General features: G+C 36.8%; 2 protein-coding genes across 2 annotated transcripts; both read right to left on the reverse strand.

Annotated features, from left to right (window-relative positions):
* Positions 1–489: 489 nt before the first annotated feature.
* On the reverse strand, positions 490–6708 carry LOC146141429 (growth hormone secretagogue receptor type 1-like). Its single transcript, XM_083390115.1, has 4 exons — positions 6477–6708; positions 5599–5814; positions 4025–4202; positions 490–1039 (listed from the first exon to the last, which is right to left on the reverse strand). The coding sequence occupies exons 1-4, from the start codon at positions 6700–6702 to the stop codon at positions 490–492; spliced, it is 1170 nt and encodes a 389-aa protein (XP_083246241.1). The 5' UTR covers positions 6703–6708.
* Positions 6709–16019: 9311 nt separating this feature from the next.
* LOC146141430 (growth hormone secretagogue receptor type 1-like) lies at positions 16020–20836 on the reverse strand. The gene is made up of 4 exons (XM_083390117.1): positions 20660–20836; positions 19607–19822; positions 19089–19263; positions 16020–16413 (listed from the first exon to the last, which is right to left on the reverse strand). The coding sequence occupies exons 1-4, from the start codon at positions 20817–20819 to the stop codon at positions 16020–16022; spliced, it is 945 nt and encodes a 314-aa protein (XP_083246243.1). The 5' UTR covers positions 20820–20836.
* Positions 20837–21671: the final 835 nt, after the last annotated feature.

Consider the following 21671-nt stretch of genomic DNA (forward strand, 5'->3'; position numbering starts at 1 on the left):
TAAATGAATTACAATGTTCCTTACTTCTGCATAATATTAACTGATTAACACCGATAGAGGCCGGAGCCCTGTGGCTGCACTCCGAAAAGTCAACTAGAAAACAGTTTCAAGGTCAAATATCGTTCCTTCGAGGTCAAATGTTAGATATATGACGTAACAATATGCTACAGTTTAAATAGTTGTCCTTTTAAGTTAAATATTTTACCCTCGGTGTGTACTGTAATGTCCTATGAGGTCATATATTCTTCCTTTAAAGTCAAGGTCAAACATTCGACCTTTCGAGTTTTAAATTGTCGACTTTGGCCGTTCACGTTGTTAAAGAGCAAATATACTTCAATTTCTATTTCGACCCTTCTGCATAAAAGAATACCGAAGGCCATCGCAGATTCACCGAATCTTTGAGGCCAAGGTCAACTATTTGACCTTTGCCGTTACATATTATTAGAGGGCAGATACTTAAAAGTCCTATTTCAACACTTCTGAAAAAGATCAACAACGATAAAGCTTTCCCAGCATTCCCATAGTGGCCGACCTCAGCGACTTGGATCCAATATTATAAACGACAGGGTTCAAGCATTCGCTCAACCTCAACAGAACATAGGACAAGGTTCCAAACCAGTAATCAGTCTCGGGTCGTTTGAGGTCATCCGGGGTCGCAGTCGACCAGAGCAAGTAGACCGTGACCGGGATGTAGCCAATCATGAACGAGATCACGATCAAGGTGAGCTGCGTGAAAGTGCTCACTTCTTTGTGACTGTGCGAGGACTCGCGCGACATCGTTTGTCCCACCGGCGCGTGCCCATTATGACGTAACACACGCGGGCTGAACGCCGCTGAAGCGTGACCGTTCGTGTGCGACGAACCGTGAAGTGAATCCGTTGCAAACTGGTCACGTGACAGGGGAAGGGGGGAGGGGTGCTCGACGCTCTGAGGCCTGCTGGTTGTGACGTCACGCAGATCCGGTTGTGACGTCACCGATACGTCGGTGTTGGATCGCGTGTGACGTAAGCGCTTGCTCGATAGGTGGCGCTCTCGGTACCTTTATACAAGAAAATGTTATAGATAGTGCAGTGCAGTGGTTCTTAAATGGAGCCAATTGGCTCCTTTGGGTGAGAATTTTTTTTTAATTTTGGGAAATTTGTTCCATGGAGGTATTGGGGAGAAAAAATGGATAAAAAAGAGCTTTTTAATCGGTTATATGTAATATAAAGGCCAACAATCTAAGTCTATTGTTTCTTCACAGTTACAGCCCATTGAGAAATATGCACCAATGCAGCTATTTTTTATACATGGTATAAAATTAATAACTACGTCATACCTTCAAACATACTCAAATTTCAGAGGATTAACGCTTCCAAATTTTGTAACAAGTCTTTGCTTTTTGCACAGATGTGTCTATTGTAGATTTTACGTATATTTTTATATTTTTTAAATTTTTCGACTCTTTTCTCATAGGTTTGTTTTACATATTTTCTGTCAGCAAGTTACATTGAAGGAATAAATAAAATAGGTGGAATACTTGTTTTTTTTCGTGTTTTATTCTAGGGAGGAATTGACGAGTGTTCGGGCTTGTAAGGGAGGGATATGAAAATCACCTTCAGAACAACTAGATGAGTGAAATGTCCGATACTTGACATTTTATTCCGATATTCGATATCTCGGACAAAAGTATCGCGTGATTTGGCCCAATATTAAATGACGTCATTACTAAGCTCAAATAAACAAAATAGATAAAATTAACAAATTTAAAAATGTATAAAGAGATTTTCCGAGTTAGCTTGCCAAAATATCTTTGAGTGTTTAGGAGTTTAAATACCTCCAGTGGATTTTAATGAATTTCTTTTTCAACGTTTAATCACTCGCTCCGTTAAACCGCAATCCGAAATTTAATTGTTAATTTGGTTTCAGATCAGCGCCAATACAACCCTACATAAGTGTGTATCTTAATGGAATTCGAAACCGTTGTTAACAACTTTATGTGCTGTCGGATTTGCCGAGACTTTTGGACAAATTATTTGGGTATTAAGTAAGTTAGTGTTTTCATTGAGCTTTTTATTGTTTTATTTTTATTATAAGGACTTGAAGTTGACTTGCTCTAACTATGACTTGACTGGGACTTGACTTGCGCAACTGATGACTTGGAATGTTGTTAAACAAGTAAACTTAAAGTTTAAATACCCGAGTGAAATATAGAGTCAGACTTTTACTAAAAAATAATAAAAATTTCGCTTAAACTGGCATCTTAAGTTCCTTCGATTTGGGCAAACGAAGATTTCGTTTTCAACCAGACTAGCGCCATGTGAAAAATTAAAATAACGACAAAGAAACTACTGCAGCATGCTGTTGAACATTGGTTTCAACTTAAACCCACTTTGTTGAAGTGTTTTGAAATTATATTTTTAGAACAGCCGCTAATGAATCAATTGGATTTTAGGGAAGCTAAATGGATAAAAACTAGATGGGAGTCGATAGCTATAGAGAGCTAAAACGATGACGTCACAGTGTTTTAGGTTTTTGTTTCCTAATCGAAGGTGCCTAAGGGTATAGACTCATAAACCTCTTAAGCCCACCTACATACAACATGTCTTGTCTTAAATTTTGAGAATTCTACGAAGTATACTTTTTCTATAAAGCTCCGGACAAAAATCGGTCTGAAACATTTTCGGGCAAAAACAAGATATGTCCCGAAAATAAATTTTCGGCCCATATAATAACTTACCTCGGGTTAGATTTACGCAATGTACCGTATTTTACGGACCATAAGGCGCAGTTTAAATCCTTTTTTTTCTCATAAATTGATCGTGCGCCTTATAAGCCGGTGCGCCTAATGTATGGATCAAGTACTTTTATTGCCTACACTCAAACGAGTACCGATAGACGAAAAAGAGGAGCGCGGAGAAAAATGAGAGGAGTAGGAGAAAGAGCGGAGCGGTTTACCACGCGGCTGAAGTCTCGGCTTTTTTGTGGAGGCCTCAGCGTGTTGCGGACGCCCGGGCGATTTGGATAAATTGTTTGTGCGCCTTATGTATGAACAAAAATCTAATCACAGCAATTTATTGACAATGCGCCCTATAATCGGGTGCGCCTTATGGTCCGTAAAATACGGTATGCCCTAAGCCAGTGTTTCTCAACGTATTAGGTGGCAATTGATTTAGGTCGCTGACTGCAATAGTTGCATATAGTTAGATTTAATAGGATCGGTTTTGACCTTCGTATCAATACGAAGGTCTGGCTCATATAAATTAAATCCAAACTTTTTAATGCTAAAGTGTCTTTGGTTTGCTTATAGAAGATTTAATGAAGTGAATTGGGTCGCCAACGATTTGCTGTTGTACTTACGCCTAGTATTTGGGTCTCTGCGGAAAAAGATTAAGAAACACTGCTCTAAATACTTCTTTCTACTTTTTCCCTTTTTCTCGACTTGTTGTTATCAAGTGCCAGTCATTTTAAAATCACTAAAGTAGTAAGAAATTTTGTATAGTTAGATGTATAGTTAGATTTATTAAGCTTGGTTCAGGGCAAAATTTCTTGAAAATTGAGAAATTTTTTGAAATCAATACGAAGGTATATTATATCTAACTAAACTAAAACTTGTTAATGCTAAAGTATGTTTTGTTTGCTTATAGAAGGGTCGTCAAAGATTCGTTGTTATAGTATTCGGTTTAGTGCAAAAAAAAGATTAAGAAACACTGATTGAAGTACTTCGTTCTTTTTTTCCTTCGCTCTCGACTTGTTGTTATCAAGTTCCAGTCATTTTAAAATCACTAAAGTAGTAAGAAATTTTGCCCAAAGGCATTCTAAAAGTTTTCATAATCCCCAAAAATTTAACACTAATCACTGTATAACTCACCATAAGTTACTAAAGGTTACAAATGTGTAGAATAGTTTTTATCACAGTCTTCTAATTGCAAACATTTTGGCAAAAGTTTAACTAAACAAAACACATTTAACGCATGGTTAAATCCCGACTTTTGTCAAACCATTTTCGCTTTGTAAGCTAAATAGCGGCATTAAAGTTCCTCACCTTCTCTTAGATTGGATGGTTTTGGCGATGGCCAGCGAACAGCAAGTGATAAGAATAACAGGAAGATAGAAGAATATAGGGTTGACGATGTAAATGTAGATGTCGTACTGTCGCAAACAACAACCTTCCGACACACCGATCGAACATGAAGGCCAGTGGCTGCCCGCCGAATCGTCACCTGTTTCAAGGTCAAACATTTATCCTTTGAGGTCGAATGTTATATATATGATTATAACATAACGCCTAAACAGGTTGAACAACATATTTTTCAAGGTCACACATTTCGTCCTTCGAGGTCAAATGTTAAATATATGACGATTATTATAACACATTCTTCAAGGACAAATATTTGTCCTTTGAGGTCAAATGTTATATATATGACATCGAGGTCAAACATTACACCAAGGTTATATATTCGTCCTTTTACGACATGGCCAAATATTCGTCATTCGATGTCAAATGTTAAACGTTTGACGTTTGCCGCTACATGTCCTTAAAGGTCAAATAAAATTCAATACACTATTTCGCCCTTGAATTAAATATTATTTAAGGTCAAACATTCGACATTTAAAAGGCAATTGAAACCTCACAAGGTCACATAGTTTTACAGGTCAAGTTTTCTTTTAACCATTTTTCTGACGTTAGACCAAATGCCCATAACGGTGAAACATTTAACCTTAAATGTAAACCTCAAATATTTGACCTTCGAGATCCAATGTCATTTAAGGTCAAATATTCGATCGAATGTCGATACGGTTAAATATTAAGAGACGGAAATGAGCCGTTGTGTTACACCACAAATACAAAAGGCTAACAATTGATTTTCATAAGGTTGCACACATCGAACCATTTATACTATGACGTCACAAACATATGTTAGTTTTACGGCGTTCAACCTTCAAGGTCAAATATTTAATTCAAGATCGACAAAGCGTAATTGTCTAACATCTTTGAAAAAACGCCTAAATAGTAAAGTAAAGGGATTCATATTGCCAAAATAATTTGGATAATCCAAATTGTGACGTCACACATAAGTACCTCTGTCAACACTACATTTTTCAAGGTGAAATATTTTACTGTCAAGGTAACCTTTAATGTAAAATATTAACAAAAAAATGTACAATATATTATGGCAAATGTATACCTTCCTTATAAAACACTAAATGAACTCGCATAATTTAAATACCCTATATTATGACGTCACACACATGCACCTTTGTCAATACTAGATTCATCCAAGGTCAAATATTTTACTTTCAATGTCAAAATCTAAGTTTTAAAGGAAGGACCACAAACTAAAGCAAGGTTTCTACATTTTAAAACGCGCAGCATTTAAATATCACATTTTTCAAACCATCTATAATATGACGTCACACACATACACCTCTGTCAATACTAGATTCAATCTTCAAGGTCAAATATTTTACTTTCAAGGTTGAAATCTAAATTTTCAAAGAGGGACCATAAATTAAAGTAAGGGTTCCAAATTTCAAAACGCACAGCATTTAAACATCGCATTATTCAAACCATCTTTATTATGACGTCACAAGCAGACGTCACAAGCAAGGTTGTACCTCTGTCGAAATCGACGTCCATGAAGACGGCGAGGGGCGACGCGGTGCAGACGGAAACAATCCAAAGCGACAGGATGTAGGCGAGAGTGTGTCGCTTGCTTATAGCCGATACGAGGAAGGGTCGGTGTACGGCGGCGAATCGAAGCGCGGCAAAAGACACGATGTGCAGTGACGTCACGTAGTTGGTGGTGTAGTCGCCCACCCAGTAGACCTTGCCTGCGGGGTGTGTTTTATGGTTAATATAATAATAAGTACTAATACCTTCTGTGGCTTAAGGTGGCTGAGCACATGGCCGGAAACACATAATAAGACCTACAAAGCAACAATACTTGAACCAGAAACCCAGTAGGCTAGACCTTGCCTGCGGGGGCATTGTGGGGGTTTTATTGCTAATTTAATTATATAAGTATTCTCTGGCTTGATGTCATAGGTCAGTGAGCACGTGGTGCCTTGACATTGTTGACCTTAATAAATTTTGTGTAATTAACTTGTATAGTAGGAGCTAGCCTTGGTAGTCGCCCACTCAGTAGACCTTGCCTGCGGGGCACAGTTCAGTATGAGTGTTTTATGGCTAATTTAATTATGTAAGTTTACCTTTTCCTTATTTGAGTCTCCTAAAAGGCATTAGTAAAATAACTAAAGTCCAAGTCAGGTCATCCCTTAAACAACCTAATCCAAGTCAAGTCATTTTCAAATGACTTAAATCCCAAACAAGTCATTCGTAAAATGCTTTCTACTCGACCTTTTTGCTTTGTCATTCATTTCCAAGCTACATTACAGAACCGTGCATAGTGTACCCAAATTTGCAACAATTCATGATGTAATGTGCTACTCATAGTTGAGAAACCGTGACTTTAAGGTTTAAAACTGCTACTCACAGAGCGGTGCTCCCCACTGCCACATGCGGAAGCCCCAGGTCCTTCTGTACAGCCACAAGGGGGAGCAGAGGAGCGCTGAGATGAGATCAGAAAGACAGAGGCTGAATATGAAGCAGTTCGCCTTGGTGTGTAGCGCTTTGTGACGCCATATTACTAGCATTGTGATGCTGCTTCCTGCTGAGCTAATGATCATGAAGAGGCCGATGAAGAATGACAATACGACCATTGTTACCCATGACGCGTGCTCTGTATATAATAAAGCCGTTTGTGACGAAATAATACATGTTTTAAAAAATAAATGTTCAACCAAGTTCTTCTCAATTGTGCGTCGTTTTAATTTTAAATGCGTCGCACATTAACAACAACAAAACGTGTTTTAAGGAAGTTTGGTGTGCTCATTGTCACCAGCTCCATGCTGAGCAGCGAGCATGACGTCACTTGCCAAGCTCCACCAAGGCTTGACGTCACACTCAACCGCTTAAGTGCGGTCAACAAAGCCTACAATCGACCAGTGTGACGTCACAGAGCATTGTTGTGACGTGGAAGCACGAAGAATCTAACCCCCTTACCTAAAGAAGCGGCTCTTGCACGGACCCATCACCTGCCAATAAATGTTTAATAAACATCATGTGGAATACATGTTTTAACAAAGAAAAACATGTTTTAAGGAATAAATGTTTAACAAAAATTACTTGTTGTTAGCTTGTTGTTTGTGTCATAAAGGTAATTGGAATTTTTGCCTGAAGAGAAAAAAATGGGAACACACAATAAGACCTAAAAAGCAACAATACATAAAGCCCAAAAAACTATAAAACCATAGTATTAAGACAAACGACATAATAAAGCCAAATACGCAGTAATATCCAGTACAGCATACGATCAAAATCGTCTGACTAAGACCTAAATCTGTCGGAATAAGGCCTAAATTCATCAGAATTAGTTCTAAATTCATCGGAATAAGGCCTAAATTCAACGGAATAAGGCCTAAATTCAACGGAATAAGGCTTAAATTCTTTAGAATAAGGTCTAAATTCATCGGAATAAGGCCTAAATTCAACGGAATAAGGCCTAAATTCATCGAAAGAAGGCCTAAATGGCCAGAATAACGCCCGAACCTGTAAGTAGAGGGTATGGGACGATCGGGGGCCATCGGTCTGGCATCGGCCGTTTTGGTGACTACGTTTGGACGCCCTAGTCTGACCGGCGCCTTCAGGGCGCCGCTGTTTCGGCACCGGATTTTTTGTCCTGTTTGGGGTTATTGGTGGGTAATGGGTGGGGTTAGAAAATGGGTTAGTGTTGAAACTTTTAGGGGAGTTAGTGATGTACTTAGGGGTGGGGTTTGGGGTTAGTTAAATTGTTGTTTAGGCCTGATTTTGACCTTTTAGGTCTTATTCCGACGGATTTAGGACTTATTACGATTTAGACGGTACTAATACCATAGGTATAATACCATAGGTATTAGTTCTATTTTGGTCTTATTCCGAATTGTGTTTTATTTTGACGTTGGTGTTGTTCTTATCTTGGTCTTATGGCTGGAGTCCGAAAAAAATATATCTATAAATCTGTGGATTAACGTACTTTGAGTATTTTACAGATACTTAACAACCTTAGCTTATCAAACTGCACTTTGCAACTCCCTGACGCGTCGTGTAAGTTTTTCAAAGGGCGTCGCAAAACGATTCCGTTGTTTATTTAACTTAATTGTGGCAATAAAATGCTTGAATGTAACATTATTGCCATGTGCATTTGAAATCATTGTTTTTCGAATTCATTATTACGAAGCTAAAGAAATATCACAGGGGCCATTCCCTCCAAAAATTTATAAATAAAGTACTCTTAATAATTTTTTTTGTAGCATTTATGAGCAGTACCACAAAAGTCAATAACAGGCATACAACACCTTTAATTGTCATGCACTGTTACGTCACAAACGATGTAGTTATTAATACGTTAACTACACATATTGATGTATTTTTGTTGCGCCATTTGTTGCGCCATTTCTTCTAACCTGCTTTAACGGTCTGTCCCTGACCGGATGACGTACTCCAGTTGAACATAAGTATTTATTAGGACTAGAATGGCCGTGTGGCGCTAACGCCAACACTAAGCGCAATCTATAGCACAGCGGCTAGCGCGTACGCTAGCTCGCTTGCTCCTAAAGCTTACAGTATACCACGCTACGCTCAAAACAAGACCGTGGTGGTTCCCTATAGTCTCAGCAACTTCTAAACTAAGGAATTGCCCTTTAGCAATAAAACAAAGGTGGAAAACAATTAGTGGTAATTACTGAAAAACACAAAAGTAGAAAGGCAACAGGTTACAGAACAAACCAAGTGAGGTGAAGAAACAAATAAAGCGAACGTAAAGATAATTTGGTGTTACAGTTTTACTACTTTTTAGTCATCAAAAAAAAAAAAGCAAGAAATGTTTTAAACCGGAATAAATATACAACTTTTTGTGATCTATTCATACTTTTGAATAGACGTTTGTAAATTGCGCTTCAGTAATTGTATCTTGTTGAAAATCGAATTAAAACAATGAACCGCGACTTTGTCAACAATAATTCTCGAATGTCAACAAACAATCGCCGAGTGTCCCCGACACCGCAGCTGCCCTCCCCCGGGAAACAATCGCGAGTCGCGGTCCACAACTATGACGTCACAAACAACCAGGACAAAGTAGTCAATCGCTTTGGAATGCGTTCAATTATTTTATGCGGGGATTTTTTAATCGCCTAAGTGGGGAATTTTTCCGTAATAAATTTTTTGGCATAATCTATGCGTGACGTCATCATTATATTACATCATAGGTGGTAAGAAAGGTAGTTTCAAGGCATGCGTTTTATAGTGTTGAAGCCACATTTTGTCAACACGTTAAATTTGATTGATTCTTTTAAGTGATTAGTTGTTTAACAATTATATAATTTGCCGATAACCGATATTCATCGATACTCTACCGATACTTGGATGGTATCGGTACCCGTCCGATACTACGGTACTATCGGTACTTGTCCGATACTCGGGTGGTATCGTTGTCGATCCGATTGCAAACCAATACAGTTATATCATCCAATTAGTTGAGCACAAGGCAGTTGAAACGCAGATCTTTTAACCTTGAACAATAAAGTTTTGCAAGAAAATGATTTAAGAACAACTCAATGCAACTTTATGATTCAACAATGCAAATAAATGCCTTTAACATTTTTCGTCCAAAGCTCGATAATTTAACGTTAGTTAAAAATGAAAGGTTTTACAGTCGTTACTTTACATCATTCTAGTACTAGAATGTAATACGGACACCAAGTAAAACATCATTGTATTTACGTTTCATAACTTAACGTACACTTAAAAATTGTGTTTTTTGTTTTCACGGATCTTATACTACACTATTTACCCATTATTAAATCGTTTGTTTTTTTAACCTTTGAACAGTTTTATGTGTTATTATTTCAATTAATCGTGACATTAAACAGCTGACGCCTAGAAACCCTCTGTTAAGCATTGTGACGCAACCGGGCCCTATTGTCTCGGAAGTAATTGTTGTCCATTATTACGGTGTGTTATGCGGTCATAAAGTAAATCGCGAAAAGTTTGCTCAAATATGCCGAGGTTTTGTGTGCCTAGAGGTTGAATGATGTATCCAGGTAATTATTAACTGCTGAGACCGCGGAACAGCAAATAAATGGAGCATAGAAAATATTTTTCAAGACTTGTGAAAAAAATTTTACAGATGCTTGAGTTTGAAACAATTTTTAAGTGTTACATCAGTTTTAAAAATCACTGTTGTTTCGGTATTTTCGGTTCTAAATTGACTTTTTATAGCTGTTTTTATTCAATAATGTTCCAACACAATATATAAGATAGGCATCCTAAGTATATGTATTAAGTAAAAACAAGACTTAAAGTGTTAAAAACCATTGGTTTTTTCGGTATTATCTTTTTTGAATTCTCGTATCAACGCTGTTCTGTATAAAATTGGATTTTTTTCCCACGAAATCAATATGTGATAATCCTCTATACGTATGAATGCTTAAAGCACCTTTTGTGCTGAAATGTGAGGTAAAGAAACAAAAACGAAGTTATATGTTCATATAACGACAAAATAAACACTTGGAGACTAGAAAACTGTTTACCGTTTAGTTTTCAATGGTGCACAATGTTGGTAAATATTTTCCTAAATTTGCAGTTTATTTGTGTTCTTGTAGGCGCTCCAGTTATCCGCATACGTAACGTTTGCTCAGACAAGATAGTCAAACAAATGATACTCTGCCATACAAAATATGGCAGTCAAGCAACTTTTTAAACTTTATTCCAGGTTTGGAAAGTTGTGGCTTTACGATAAGGACTTGACATGGAATGGAGTAGCTCTAATGACTGACTTGACTTGGACTTAAATTATTGTACAAATGACTTGACTGGGACTCATTTTATTTCCAAGCTTGTTTACAACACTGCCAGAAACTATAAGTGCCCCGTTACAGCCATTACAATTTATTAATTTACTGTAACCGCGTCAATTTTTGAAAGGTTATCAAATATATTGAGTAGAAATATTTACTTTAGTTCGTTGTGTTTCTTATGTAAAGTAGCCTGTTCAGGATTATCATAACGTTAACAAAAATTCCACATTTAATAATTGATATACTTGTTACACAAATCAGATTTATGCGGCCTAAGTGAAATTCACATTTTCGGTCAAAACGTTGATAAATCGCTGATAACGAGGGCCACAAAATAAATATAAACTCGTTGAAACGCCATAAAAGGGCCTGGATTTTTCATAAGTTTTGCAGCAAAATGTCCGGAGGTTGTAGTTAGACGAAGGAAGAATGAATCAAAGCTCATACAGAAGTAGGTAGTATTTTGAACGTTTCGAATAATTCTTAAGATAATTACTGGAGGTTGTAGTTAGACGTTGAATGAATTTCAGAGCTTCTGCAAAAAATCGGGAAATTTCAAAAAAACACACACAGCAGTTTTTCAGCGCCCGAAAATTGAATTTAAAGCCGCTTGAAGCGAGTAATGGTTTAAACAGGGAGATATAAAACCGATGTAGATTAAGATAAAACCTCAAATTCCAACCACGAAAAAGATAAACTGCGATATACGACCGTCAACTACAATACAAGGCATTTTACACTGAACTGAAACTTTTTAGCTCGGCCCTTTTTGTGAGGAATTTATAAAAATGAAAACATATATTAGCGTCTTAAATCGTTATCTTTAGCCACAATTTTATTTGTTAGACTTTCTTAGTAATTACAATAAAAATGCCAAAGCCATAATACTCGATAAAATCGACATTATTTACTTTATTTTTATCGACTATCACGGCGTTGGTATTAGTATTGTAATTTGTTATTTATTTGTTATAAAAAGTTGTACGATATTTTAATAAGCATTCAATGTTACCTCACTAATATGTATTCAGTTTTCCATAAAGGCATCAACGTAACTGCTAAGATGTCGCCGCATATTGAGTGAACAGTTTTATTTCAGCTATATGCTTAGGTGCAAAGTGACTTTCCATGTGCCAAGTAATTTAAAACACGATTTTAATTGAGCGTATTGGCTTTAACGCGCTAGACTAAGTCTGTTCTGCTGAAACGCAGTTACTTTCAAAGCCTGTTAAAAGTAACATTGGGAGCTACTCCACACATGGCTGTTTTTTAGAGATTGCTATATTTTATCGCATTAAAGACACTAAATCTTTGAACATTATTAATTTTAGTTTGTGTTGTCTGAAATGTAGAACACAGAAATTTTTTGCGCATTTTAATAAAAATCTAACAAATGTGTATTTTTCTAACCCAGGGCTTCTTAACTTTTTTAGCGGCGACGCAAATAATAAACTTAAGTGCAACAGCAAAGCTTGGCCACTCAATTCTCAATTCTAAAATTTTGACAAATATCGTAATTAGATTCGAATTTAACCTGAGATTCTCAGATTTAAAACAAACCAGCTGAAAACCAATTTCTATATCTCAATCAATTCAACCGTATAAAACTACCGCAGTCGGCGACCCAACCAAATCAAACTAATATTTTGGTTCGCGGCTCATGTGTTTAGGAAGAGTGACCTAAACAGCATCATAATGTACTGCAAAGAATACAAGCCTACGATTGTGTGAAATGCGTAACCATTACTTGACAAACACATTTGCGTTTCTAAGCTGAATTTAGGCCCAAAGTTGACCTTAAGTAACCTCGCAGCGCAGTTTCAATCGGCTGAGAAACACAGGTTACAACAGTCAGTTGAAACTGAAAATGAAAAGTTGTATTTAGACCTAAACCTCTTTTACTGAAGCAATTTAAGCCTAAATTACTCAAGATCCGCAATTTATTTTTGCGCCAAACTCTTTTTGGTCCATCTATTTTTGCACTAAACTCGTTTTTCTTAAGTACATTACTCTTTAAACTCTAAAACAAAACACAACTTACCATGAGGCGGCGGCGTGCTTGTGACGTTATAATTCCAATGTGACGTCACAACAGCAGCAGCAGTAGTAGCAGGATAGGCGTTTGTGACGTCTTCGATACGTAACAGTACTTCCATAGCGTGCGGCGTCTGGCGCGGAATGATTGTGACGAGACGAAACGTAACAATGAAGCGAGCTACGGGGCTTGTTTGCACAACGATCGATGCGGTGCGTCAGCAGAAAAACGCTTTTTCGCGCCTTTTTCGTGACTCAGTGTTTATTCAAGGTCACAGCAAGGTCGCTCGCGGCACGCTGAAGAATTTGCGGTGGACTGAAAGAATAGAAAAATATTGAAAATTATTTTTTTGGCGGTTTGTGTTGAAATGGTTTTATTTTAAAAAGTAAACAAAAATAAGTTGAAAATGTTGCTGCCTATTTAGTCTCATGACCATAAATCCCACATAGATTAAATAACTTTCGGCGATAAATTTCAAGCAAAATCACCAAATGACGTGGCGCGAAAACATTTGTTAGAATATTTAAAAATAAATATACGAAATACACTAAGAAAATGTAAAAAAATTCGAAAAAAACAAAAAAATATAAAAAAATGCAAAAATGAAAATCGAAAAAAGAAAAAAACTAAAAAAAAGTGAAAACAAAAACTGAAAAATATTGAAAACAACAAAAAAACACCGTTGAAATACAAAAATAAGAAAAATTGCCAACAGGTGGAAAGAGCAAAATGTCGAGTGTTTTAGAAAATACGGAGGAATTACAAACAAGCATTCCTCCTTCCAGGGGAAGCGACCTTCCGATCGATCTTCTTCGCGTTAATTCGTCGAATGTTTCCTTGTTAGCGCTTTTACGACCGCGCGGCGTTCTAAAACAAACGAAAACCGCGCGCGGACCTCTGTGCGTCATCAATCGATTTCGAACGAGCGCGATTTCGACGCTTTTAACGTAAAATGTGGATTTTTGTTCGCAGCCGTACGATTGCTAGTTCTACTGGAAATGGTTTGTATTTTTTTAAGTGTTTTAGACAAACGACTTGACTGATGCTTAAGTAATTTTCTCAAATAACCCGGGTTTAAATTTTAGCGTTTTTCCAAAAATAAAATATGTGGTCTTAACGTTATATCCCACGGTTAATTTAAATGTAATTTTTTACCTTGCAATCCACTTTAAATGTGTTTTAAGCTCAAGACCTACAATAAGTTGTTTTGGCAAAGTAAATAGGCCCGCAACTTTTCGTGGCCACCTGCTCACGTTCTAGAATAATACGTTGGGAAAGTACTAACAAGGGGTTGTCATGATAAAAACCACAGTTTAACTGGCAAATAATAAATTTATTTTATGCTTGTGGCCCCCTGTAGACTGCTTCGTCGTTTTTTTTTAAACGACGAGGCAATTTTTGGTCGAGAAACACTGTGCTTAATCGTAAGTTAAAACTGAAAATAAAAAGTTGTATTAAAGCCTCTATTGAAGCAAATTAAGCCTCAATTACTTAAGAATAACTTTAGTCCACTAATTTTTCCAAAATACTAATTAACTTAAGGTCATCATAACACTGATTTTCGACTACGCCTGCTGATAACATTCAGTACAACTCCTCTCTACAAAGTGCCGAGGTGCCCGACATCTGTTCTGTTGGTTTGAAACACTTCTCGCTACAAACTGAGTGGAAATTGTTTCATCACCTTTAGGGCAAAGGCGTAAAACAATGACTGACTAGAAGATTAGGTTTCAAATCAAGAATATCGAATCCTAGTATATTTTTTAGTAACTATTTCACTTCTTTTTTGTTTCGGGGGGATGGACGAATCATAACACACCCAACCGAGCCTACAGTCACAGCAAAAAATCGCAAACAATTTGCTAACATATGTATATTGTAATAAAAAAACACTGTCAAGTGTGGAGGCAAGGAACGAAATATTTGGAGAAGCTAATTACAATGAATTAAAGCAATTAGGACAACAACATATTTAGGAATTAGAGACAAAAATACGGGCCACAGTAGTTAAAAAAACTAAAACTAACAAAAAATGTAAAAAAAAATACCTTATTAAAGCAAGAAACGAAATAAAGTAAGCATCGAATCATAGTGGATGTGAAACAATGATTTAGCGCAAGGGACACCAAACTAAGGCCATACAGTTGTGCCCGCGGCATATTTCCTTATTGACGATGAAGTGAAGTTGAAATATTGTCGATTGCAATTTAGTCTTTTAAATTTTAAACTGTAGGACAATTTACAAAATAAAAAATAAAAAAATAAAAAAATTGATACTTATCCATATTTCCAAAACACATCTAAAATTGATAATTTAATGTTTCTTGAATATGCCGTTGCTGCCAGGCATTGTTTCAATTATAAATTGTTCTTTCGGCAAAATGTTATTAAAGTGACATCGTTTCGTCCACCTATTCGGGAAATATTTTCCAGGGCTAAATTATTGCAACTATAGGTGAAAAAATCTATATACGTAATATATATGTTGCAATTATACGACAGGAGTAATAATAATATCTTTATGAATTTTATGAGGAACACACAATAAGACTAGCAAGGCAACAATATCTAAAGCAGAAAAATCCATAAGACCATAGTATTAAGATCAACAACATAATAAAGTACGCAGTAACAACCACGACATAATAAGGTCTAAATCGCCTGAATAAAACATAAACTTGTCGGGATAAGGCCTAATTTCAGCGGAATAAGGACTAAATGGCCAAAAAACGCCCGAATCTGTGGGTAGAGGGTATGGGACGATTGGGGGCCACCGGTCTGGCTCGGCCGTTATGGTGACTACGTTTGGACGCCCTAGTCTGACCGGCGCCGTCAGGGTGCCGTTGTTTTGGCACCGGATTTTTGGCCCTGTTTGATTAAACAAACTGAAGTATTTAAGTTGGGAATTAGGCAGTCGACAGTTTGGTAGAAATATGCCCTTAGGCAAGGCGCTTGACTTTTATATAACTGCTAGATGGGGATTACGTATATAAAATAAAATTTGACACAGACACAACCTAGAGGCCAACTTATGTTTTACTTAACAGAACCGCTGTACTTAACAGAACTTTCAGCATAAAATAATCAGCTCAAAACACCCCCTTTAAAATCATGGTCTTACAAAGATTTTCCTGAGGAATTTAAAGGTGGCTTTTCTTAGAACAGAAGAACCCAGGTTGTAGACAACAGGATTAAGACACTCGCCCAACCTCAAGCAAATATGTCCTGCAGCACCGAACCAGTAATCCTGTGACGGTTCTCTGGCACTAGATGGCAGCAAAGAGGCCCAGATCGTGTAGATCGTGAATGGAACGTAACTAAACATATAAGCCCCTATGACGTAACAAAGCTGTGCGTAGGCCACGCGCTCTTGTGACGTCATAACCACTTTTTGCTGTCGCCGTTGCTGTTGCCCAAGAGCGGACGCTGCGACTGTTGCGGAGTCTGTTACGTCACAGTTGCGACTGCTTTGTGACGTTTGAATGCAGGCCCGTCGACGGAATCTGTTAATTCAAGGAAAAGCTGACGCAACAGTTTTTAACGTGAAAAGCAATAGAAGATCCTAAAAAACACGATTCTGTTGTGAACCTGCTGCGGATCGCGTGGGAAAGATTCCCATATATTTTGGTTCTTTTCTTATTTATATGAAATCAGTAGTTCTCAACCTCCTGTCTTTGGGGACTCCAAAAAATTGTATCTGAAATTTTAGTTTATTATCTCTTCCAATAGAAACTAATGTTGTAAACAGTATATGGAGTAAAAATTACCTAAGCCAAGAAACAACAGACAATTAAGAAAATGTTTAAACATACTCTACAAACTTTTAAATGTCGCAATTTAATAATTATGAAAATTACGCACAACGCGACGAAGTTGGTATCGATTGTGACGTCACACAACAAGCAATTTATTCTAATTTCAATACGAGCAAAACGAAAGCAACATTTATTATGTTTTTTTGTTGTTATTTCTTTTTTGTTTTGTTTTTTGTTGTGCAACGGTTTTCAAAATGGCGTGGCTTGGACTTAAATCATTTTGTTATATTTTGCGCATTTTTCATTAGAAATATTGGTCAAACACAAATAATTAATCCATCAAGTTAATTTTTTGTTAACTTGTTAATTTTTAAAACGACTCGCCTTGAATTGAAGTCATTTCAATACGACTTGTTTACAGAACTGGTTTCTACAAAAGTTAGTTTAATCTTCCGTGAATGCGAATATAACAATTTTATTTCGGTAATGTAACTAGTTGTAGGTTTAACGAAAAAATATGTTAATTACGCAATTATCAACGAAAAGCACCACATTTCACGCAAACCTCACAATTTAAAAGACATTTTAATTGTCGCCAACAATATGTGGCGTTTTTAACAATGCCCTCAATTGTGACATAACAATCGATATTATGTCTCACCTGACAGATGTCGCGACACACTGAACAAATATTTTTCAAACCTAACGTTTATTTAACACATTTTTTGTTGTTATACTCGCCGAATCACCCCTTATTGAAACTGTTGCGTAATGACTGGTGCTCATGATGCAATATTTTATCAGTTTATTGCGTCTAGGTTCTGGGTATTGGTAAATTGTATGCAAATATGGTGGACGGGATATAAGAATATTAAAATTTATCGAAGGGCTATAATCTCCACCAGTGAATAGTGATTCTCATGTTGTGTCCGAGTCAATTTTTTTCAAAAAATGAAAGTACAGTCCCAGTCCAAGTCAAGTTTTACTAATTTTTAGGAATTAGTTTTGTTAATGTCAGCTCAAGTATTTGCGTCACCTCAATTAGGCTTGAAAAGATCTGTTGTAATAAAAAGCAGATTTAAAAGGTGATATTGTTTTAGATTTCAGTCCCAGGGCAAATATGTTTTTGTGCTGACCTCAGGAATTCGTGCATAATTCATGGAGCCGCGATCATTTTCTGGTAAATTTGCCGGAAATTAAATTAACCTTGCCAGAACGAGATTGATTTAAAACATTAAATCGCCGTCGGCGCCATCTATTGTTACGTAACAAGCAAAGTTTCGCGTCGGCTTCTAATGATGGCGTCAGTCCCACTTTCGCTTGTCTTTCGTTGTGACGTAACAGAGCATAATATCGCAATATAACTATACAATTACTCAACTGAAACGCGAGACTTATTTCTAATTTGAATTTAAGTGTGTTATTTTAAGTAAAGTCATTTCACCAGAACGACTTAAGTCAAGACATTTGAAAGCAGCGACTTAGGCGCACTTAAGTCGTTACAACACTGGTACCCTCTACTGGCGATAATAATGTGAAGTTTGTTTTTTACAAAATACATGTTTTTACCTATAACACACACAGGACGTTTTATTGAAACAATCGTTGGTAAAAACTGTTAAAATTTGACATTTTTTTTATAATAATGAAGGTTGAGGGGTACTTAAGTGTGTTTATAGAAAAAAGTAGGGATTTTCTTTCAGGAAATTAATAATATTTTTCCTCAGATGATTCAAGTCCCAGCCAAGTCATTTGTAAAAAATAACAAGTCCATTCCAAGTCATCAGTTGCCCAAGTCAAGTCCCAGTCAAGTCATTATTAGAGTAAGTAATCTCCAAGTTAAATCACTAACATCAAAATAAAACGATAAACCATCAAATTTGTTCAACTCGTCCTATTTAGTGGGGGCGCTATCTGCACTGGCATGCATACGATAGGTAGACGTGAGATTTTTTGCACAGATGTTCATTTTGGCGTTTTATTTTGATTTTTGCCCGGACCCAACTTGATTTCGGTTTTGACACATAGCTCCCCCACTATATTATTGTGAAAACTAGATGTAGCAACCTTAACTGTTTCCAGTGCAAAACTTGAGATAAAAGCTCAATTTTATAAAATATGAAAGATGCACACAACACATATGTGTGTTAACAACTGTGATCTAGTCCTTCTGAAGCTGCTTTTTGATCAACAATTGCGGCTTACGTATCATTAGTACACCGAAAGCCATCGCAGACTCACCGAATCTGTCGATCGATCAATGATGCAAGCGGGGCAGACTAGAAAATCAACTAGCCTGCAGTGAGGTTCGAACTCACGACCTCCGGCCATACCGGGACCGTCGCTCTACCAACTGAGCTACACGGCTCTGAGACAATATTATAAAATATTGTTAATTTAAGTCATTGTATTAGGTCTGGTACCTTCTGTTGGCGATAACCCTTGCGATGAGAATCGATAAAATAATGATGAGGATAACGGGAAGATAGAAGAGCAGGGAGTTCATCACGGTGAAGTAGAGAGTGTATTGCTCCACGCAATATCCATCTGCGACCTTGACTGAACACGAAGGCCATTCGCTCCCGTATGCGTTGGAAGCTGCAAATATTTACTGTTTGTGTGTTTTTTAGCATTTTGCGAACATTTCTAAAAAATCTTAATTAAATGGAAGTTCTAATTAGACGAGTGATAAATTGTAGTTAGACAAAGAACAAAGCGAGAAAGATTTGCTATTTGTGTCTCTCTATCTTGTTTAGACGTACAATGAATATCAAAGCCCATACAGAAGTAGGAAGCATTTTGTGAACGATTCGAAATCCTAACATAACGGTTAAAGATTGTAGTTGGACAAGTTTTTATGACAAACCAAAAACGCTTCGATTGTAAAAAAAACAAAATAAATATTTCGAAGAAAAAAAGCAAACAAACAACTTTAACATACGCCGGTCAAAATCCACGTCCATTATAAAAGCGACTGGGATTGCGAAACACGTGGCCAGTATCCATAGAGTGCCTATGTATACCGCCGTCCACCTAGCGGTAATTCTCGCTGCAAAGAACGGCCACTTGATGGAGACGTAGCGCATCAGAGCGAAGGAAACGATGTGGAGGGATGTGACGTAATTTGTGATGAGGTCACTCACCCAATAAAGCCGACCTATGACGTAATAGTTGGGTGTTCAACAAAGACGGGTGATTGGAAAATAAATTGCAGCAAATTTTTGTTGGTGGAAATTTTTATGTGATATTATTAAAATTGAAACACAGAAAATTAAAAAGCCGAATTTTCGATGGTATTCAATAAAATAATTCGAGTTGATATTATGTATTAGAATATACAATCCTATGTGTTATGTAAGATTGCTTTAAAACTTTGCAGTTAAAAAAATGAGGAGAAAACGTTCCAATGTAAGTAAAAGTTATTTTCTTTCTTACTGTGAGTTCCGATTAATTTCGATGAATTATATGTTGTATGGTTTATTGTTTTTTATATTTTAAATGACACATAAATCGCGCCAAAGTGATTAAGTGGTTAGACCTTCAACATCATCTGACCTTGAATATTGTATAGCTTTATCAGCTAAGAGTATGGTTCGAAAAACCAGTCACACATTAAAGGGATTACGTAGGTGGTGACGTCAAGCTTTTATCGCTAATTTTTTTCGTCAATTTACTAAATTAGTCTGAAAAAGTATTTTGTGAAAAAATAATTTGGGTCAAAGTCAAGTCAAGTCAAGCAAAAAAAAAAAAAAAACAAGTGATCGATGAGTAAAATATTGTCCCAGATAAAATTTAAACAAATTAAAACGTAATGTCATAGATTTAAGTCAGCGGTCAATTTCAAGACTTCCCGGTTTTGTAGTTTTAAGTTGCTCCCGCAACTAGCCACTCTTTTCCTTGTTCAGTTGTTTCTAAAACCGGAAATGTATTTCCAAGTCATCGGTCAAAATTGTATCAAAAAATTATACAAGAGCTGATAGCAGAAGCAACTCACATAGCGGTGCTCCCCACTGCCACATGCGGAAGCCCCAGGTCCTTCTGTACAGCCACAAGGGGGAGCAGAGGAGCGCTGAGATGAGATCAGAAAGACAGAGGCTGAATATGAAGCAGTTCGCCTTGGTGTGTAGCGCTTTGTGACGCCATATTACCAGCATTGTGACGCTGCTTCCCGCCGAGCTGATGATCATGAACAATGCCAGCAGTGACGTAACAACCACGCTGTCGGTGAAGGAAGGATAGAAAGCAAGGGCTGAAAAATAGACTTTACAGTTTCAATCAGGGATGCACGATACTTGTCATTTTATTCCGATAACCGATATTTCGGACAAAAAGTATCGCTATCCGATACCAATGACGTCATGCTTTGCTCAAAACTAGATAACAAGGTAAAACTGAAACGTTCCAAGTGAATTGTTTTCCATGTAACTCGGCCAAAATTTTCTTCATTTAACAAGTTCGGTTCCGATCAGTTGTCTTTGCACATTCCTAGTTTTAATCGCATTTTGCGGTTTGTAACCTTCGAAAAATCAAAAATAAACATCTGTATTATCTGTGTATATATCTGCACCCCCCTTGCAGCACATCACGCCACTAGCCAGGAAATATTTATCCACAGGGCACACTGATAATGGAATGAATATACAACAAAGCACAAAATTAAACTCACCAGAGGTTGTGTTTTCTGATGTAGAGTTCATTCTGCTGCGGTGTCGTTTGTACTTAGAATCATGATGTGAAATAGCAAATCAACGACGAAATGCCTACGTGAATGTTATGTTATAAATTGCTTTATCAATTCAAGACAAAGGAAAAAAAATGAAAAAATTATTAAAAAAATCAATAAAAAATACAAAATGCGACCAAGATCCTTTTCAAAATTGATTTATGTTTACATAAATTAAAAAAGACAGAACGAAGTAAATCTTCCTAGAGTTTCAAAACAGTTTCAACTTCGTAAATGCAAGCTGTATCTAAACTGGTAAACGTTCGGCCAAAAAAACAACTTT

This window comes from Ascidiella aspersa, chromosome 5 (assembly GCF_963924565.1).
Source record: "Ascidiella aspersa chromosome 5, kaAscAspe10.2, whole genome shotgun sequence".
Classification (NCBI taxonomy): Eukaryota; Metazoa; Chordata; class Ascidiacea; order Phlebobranchia; family Ascidiidae; genus Ascidiella; species Ascidiella aspersa.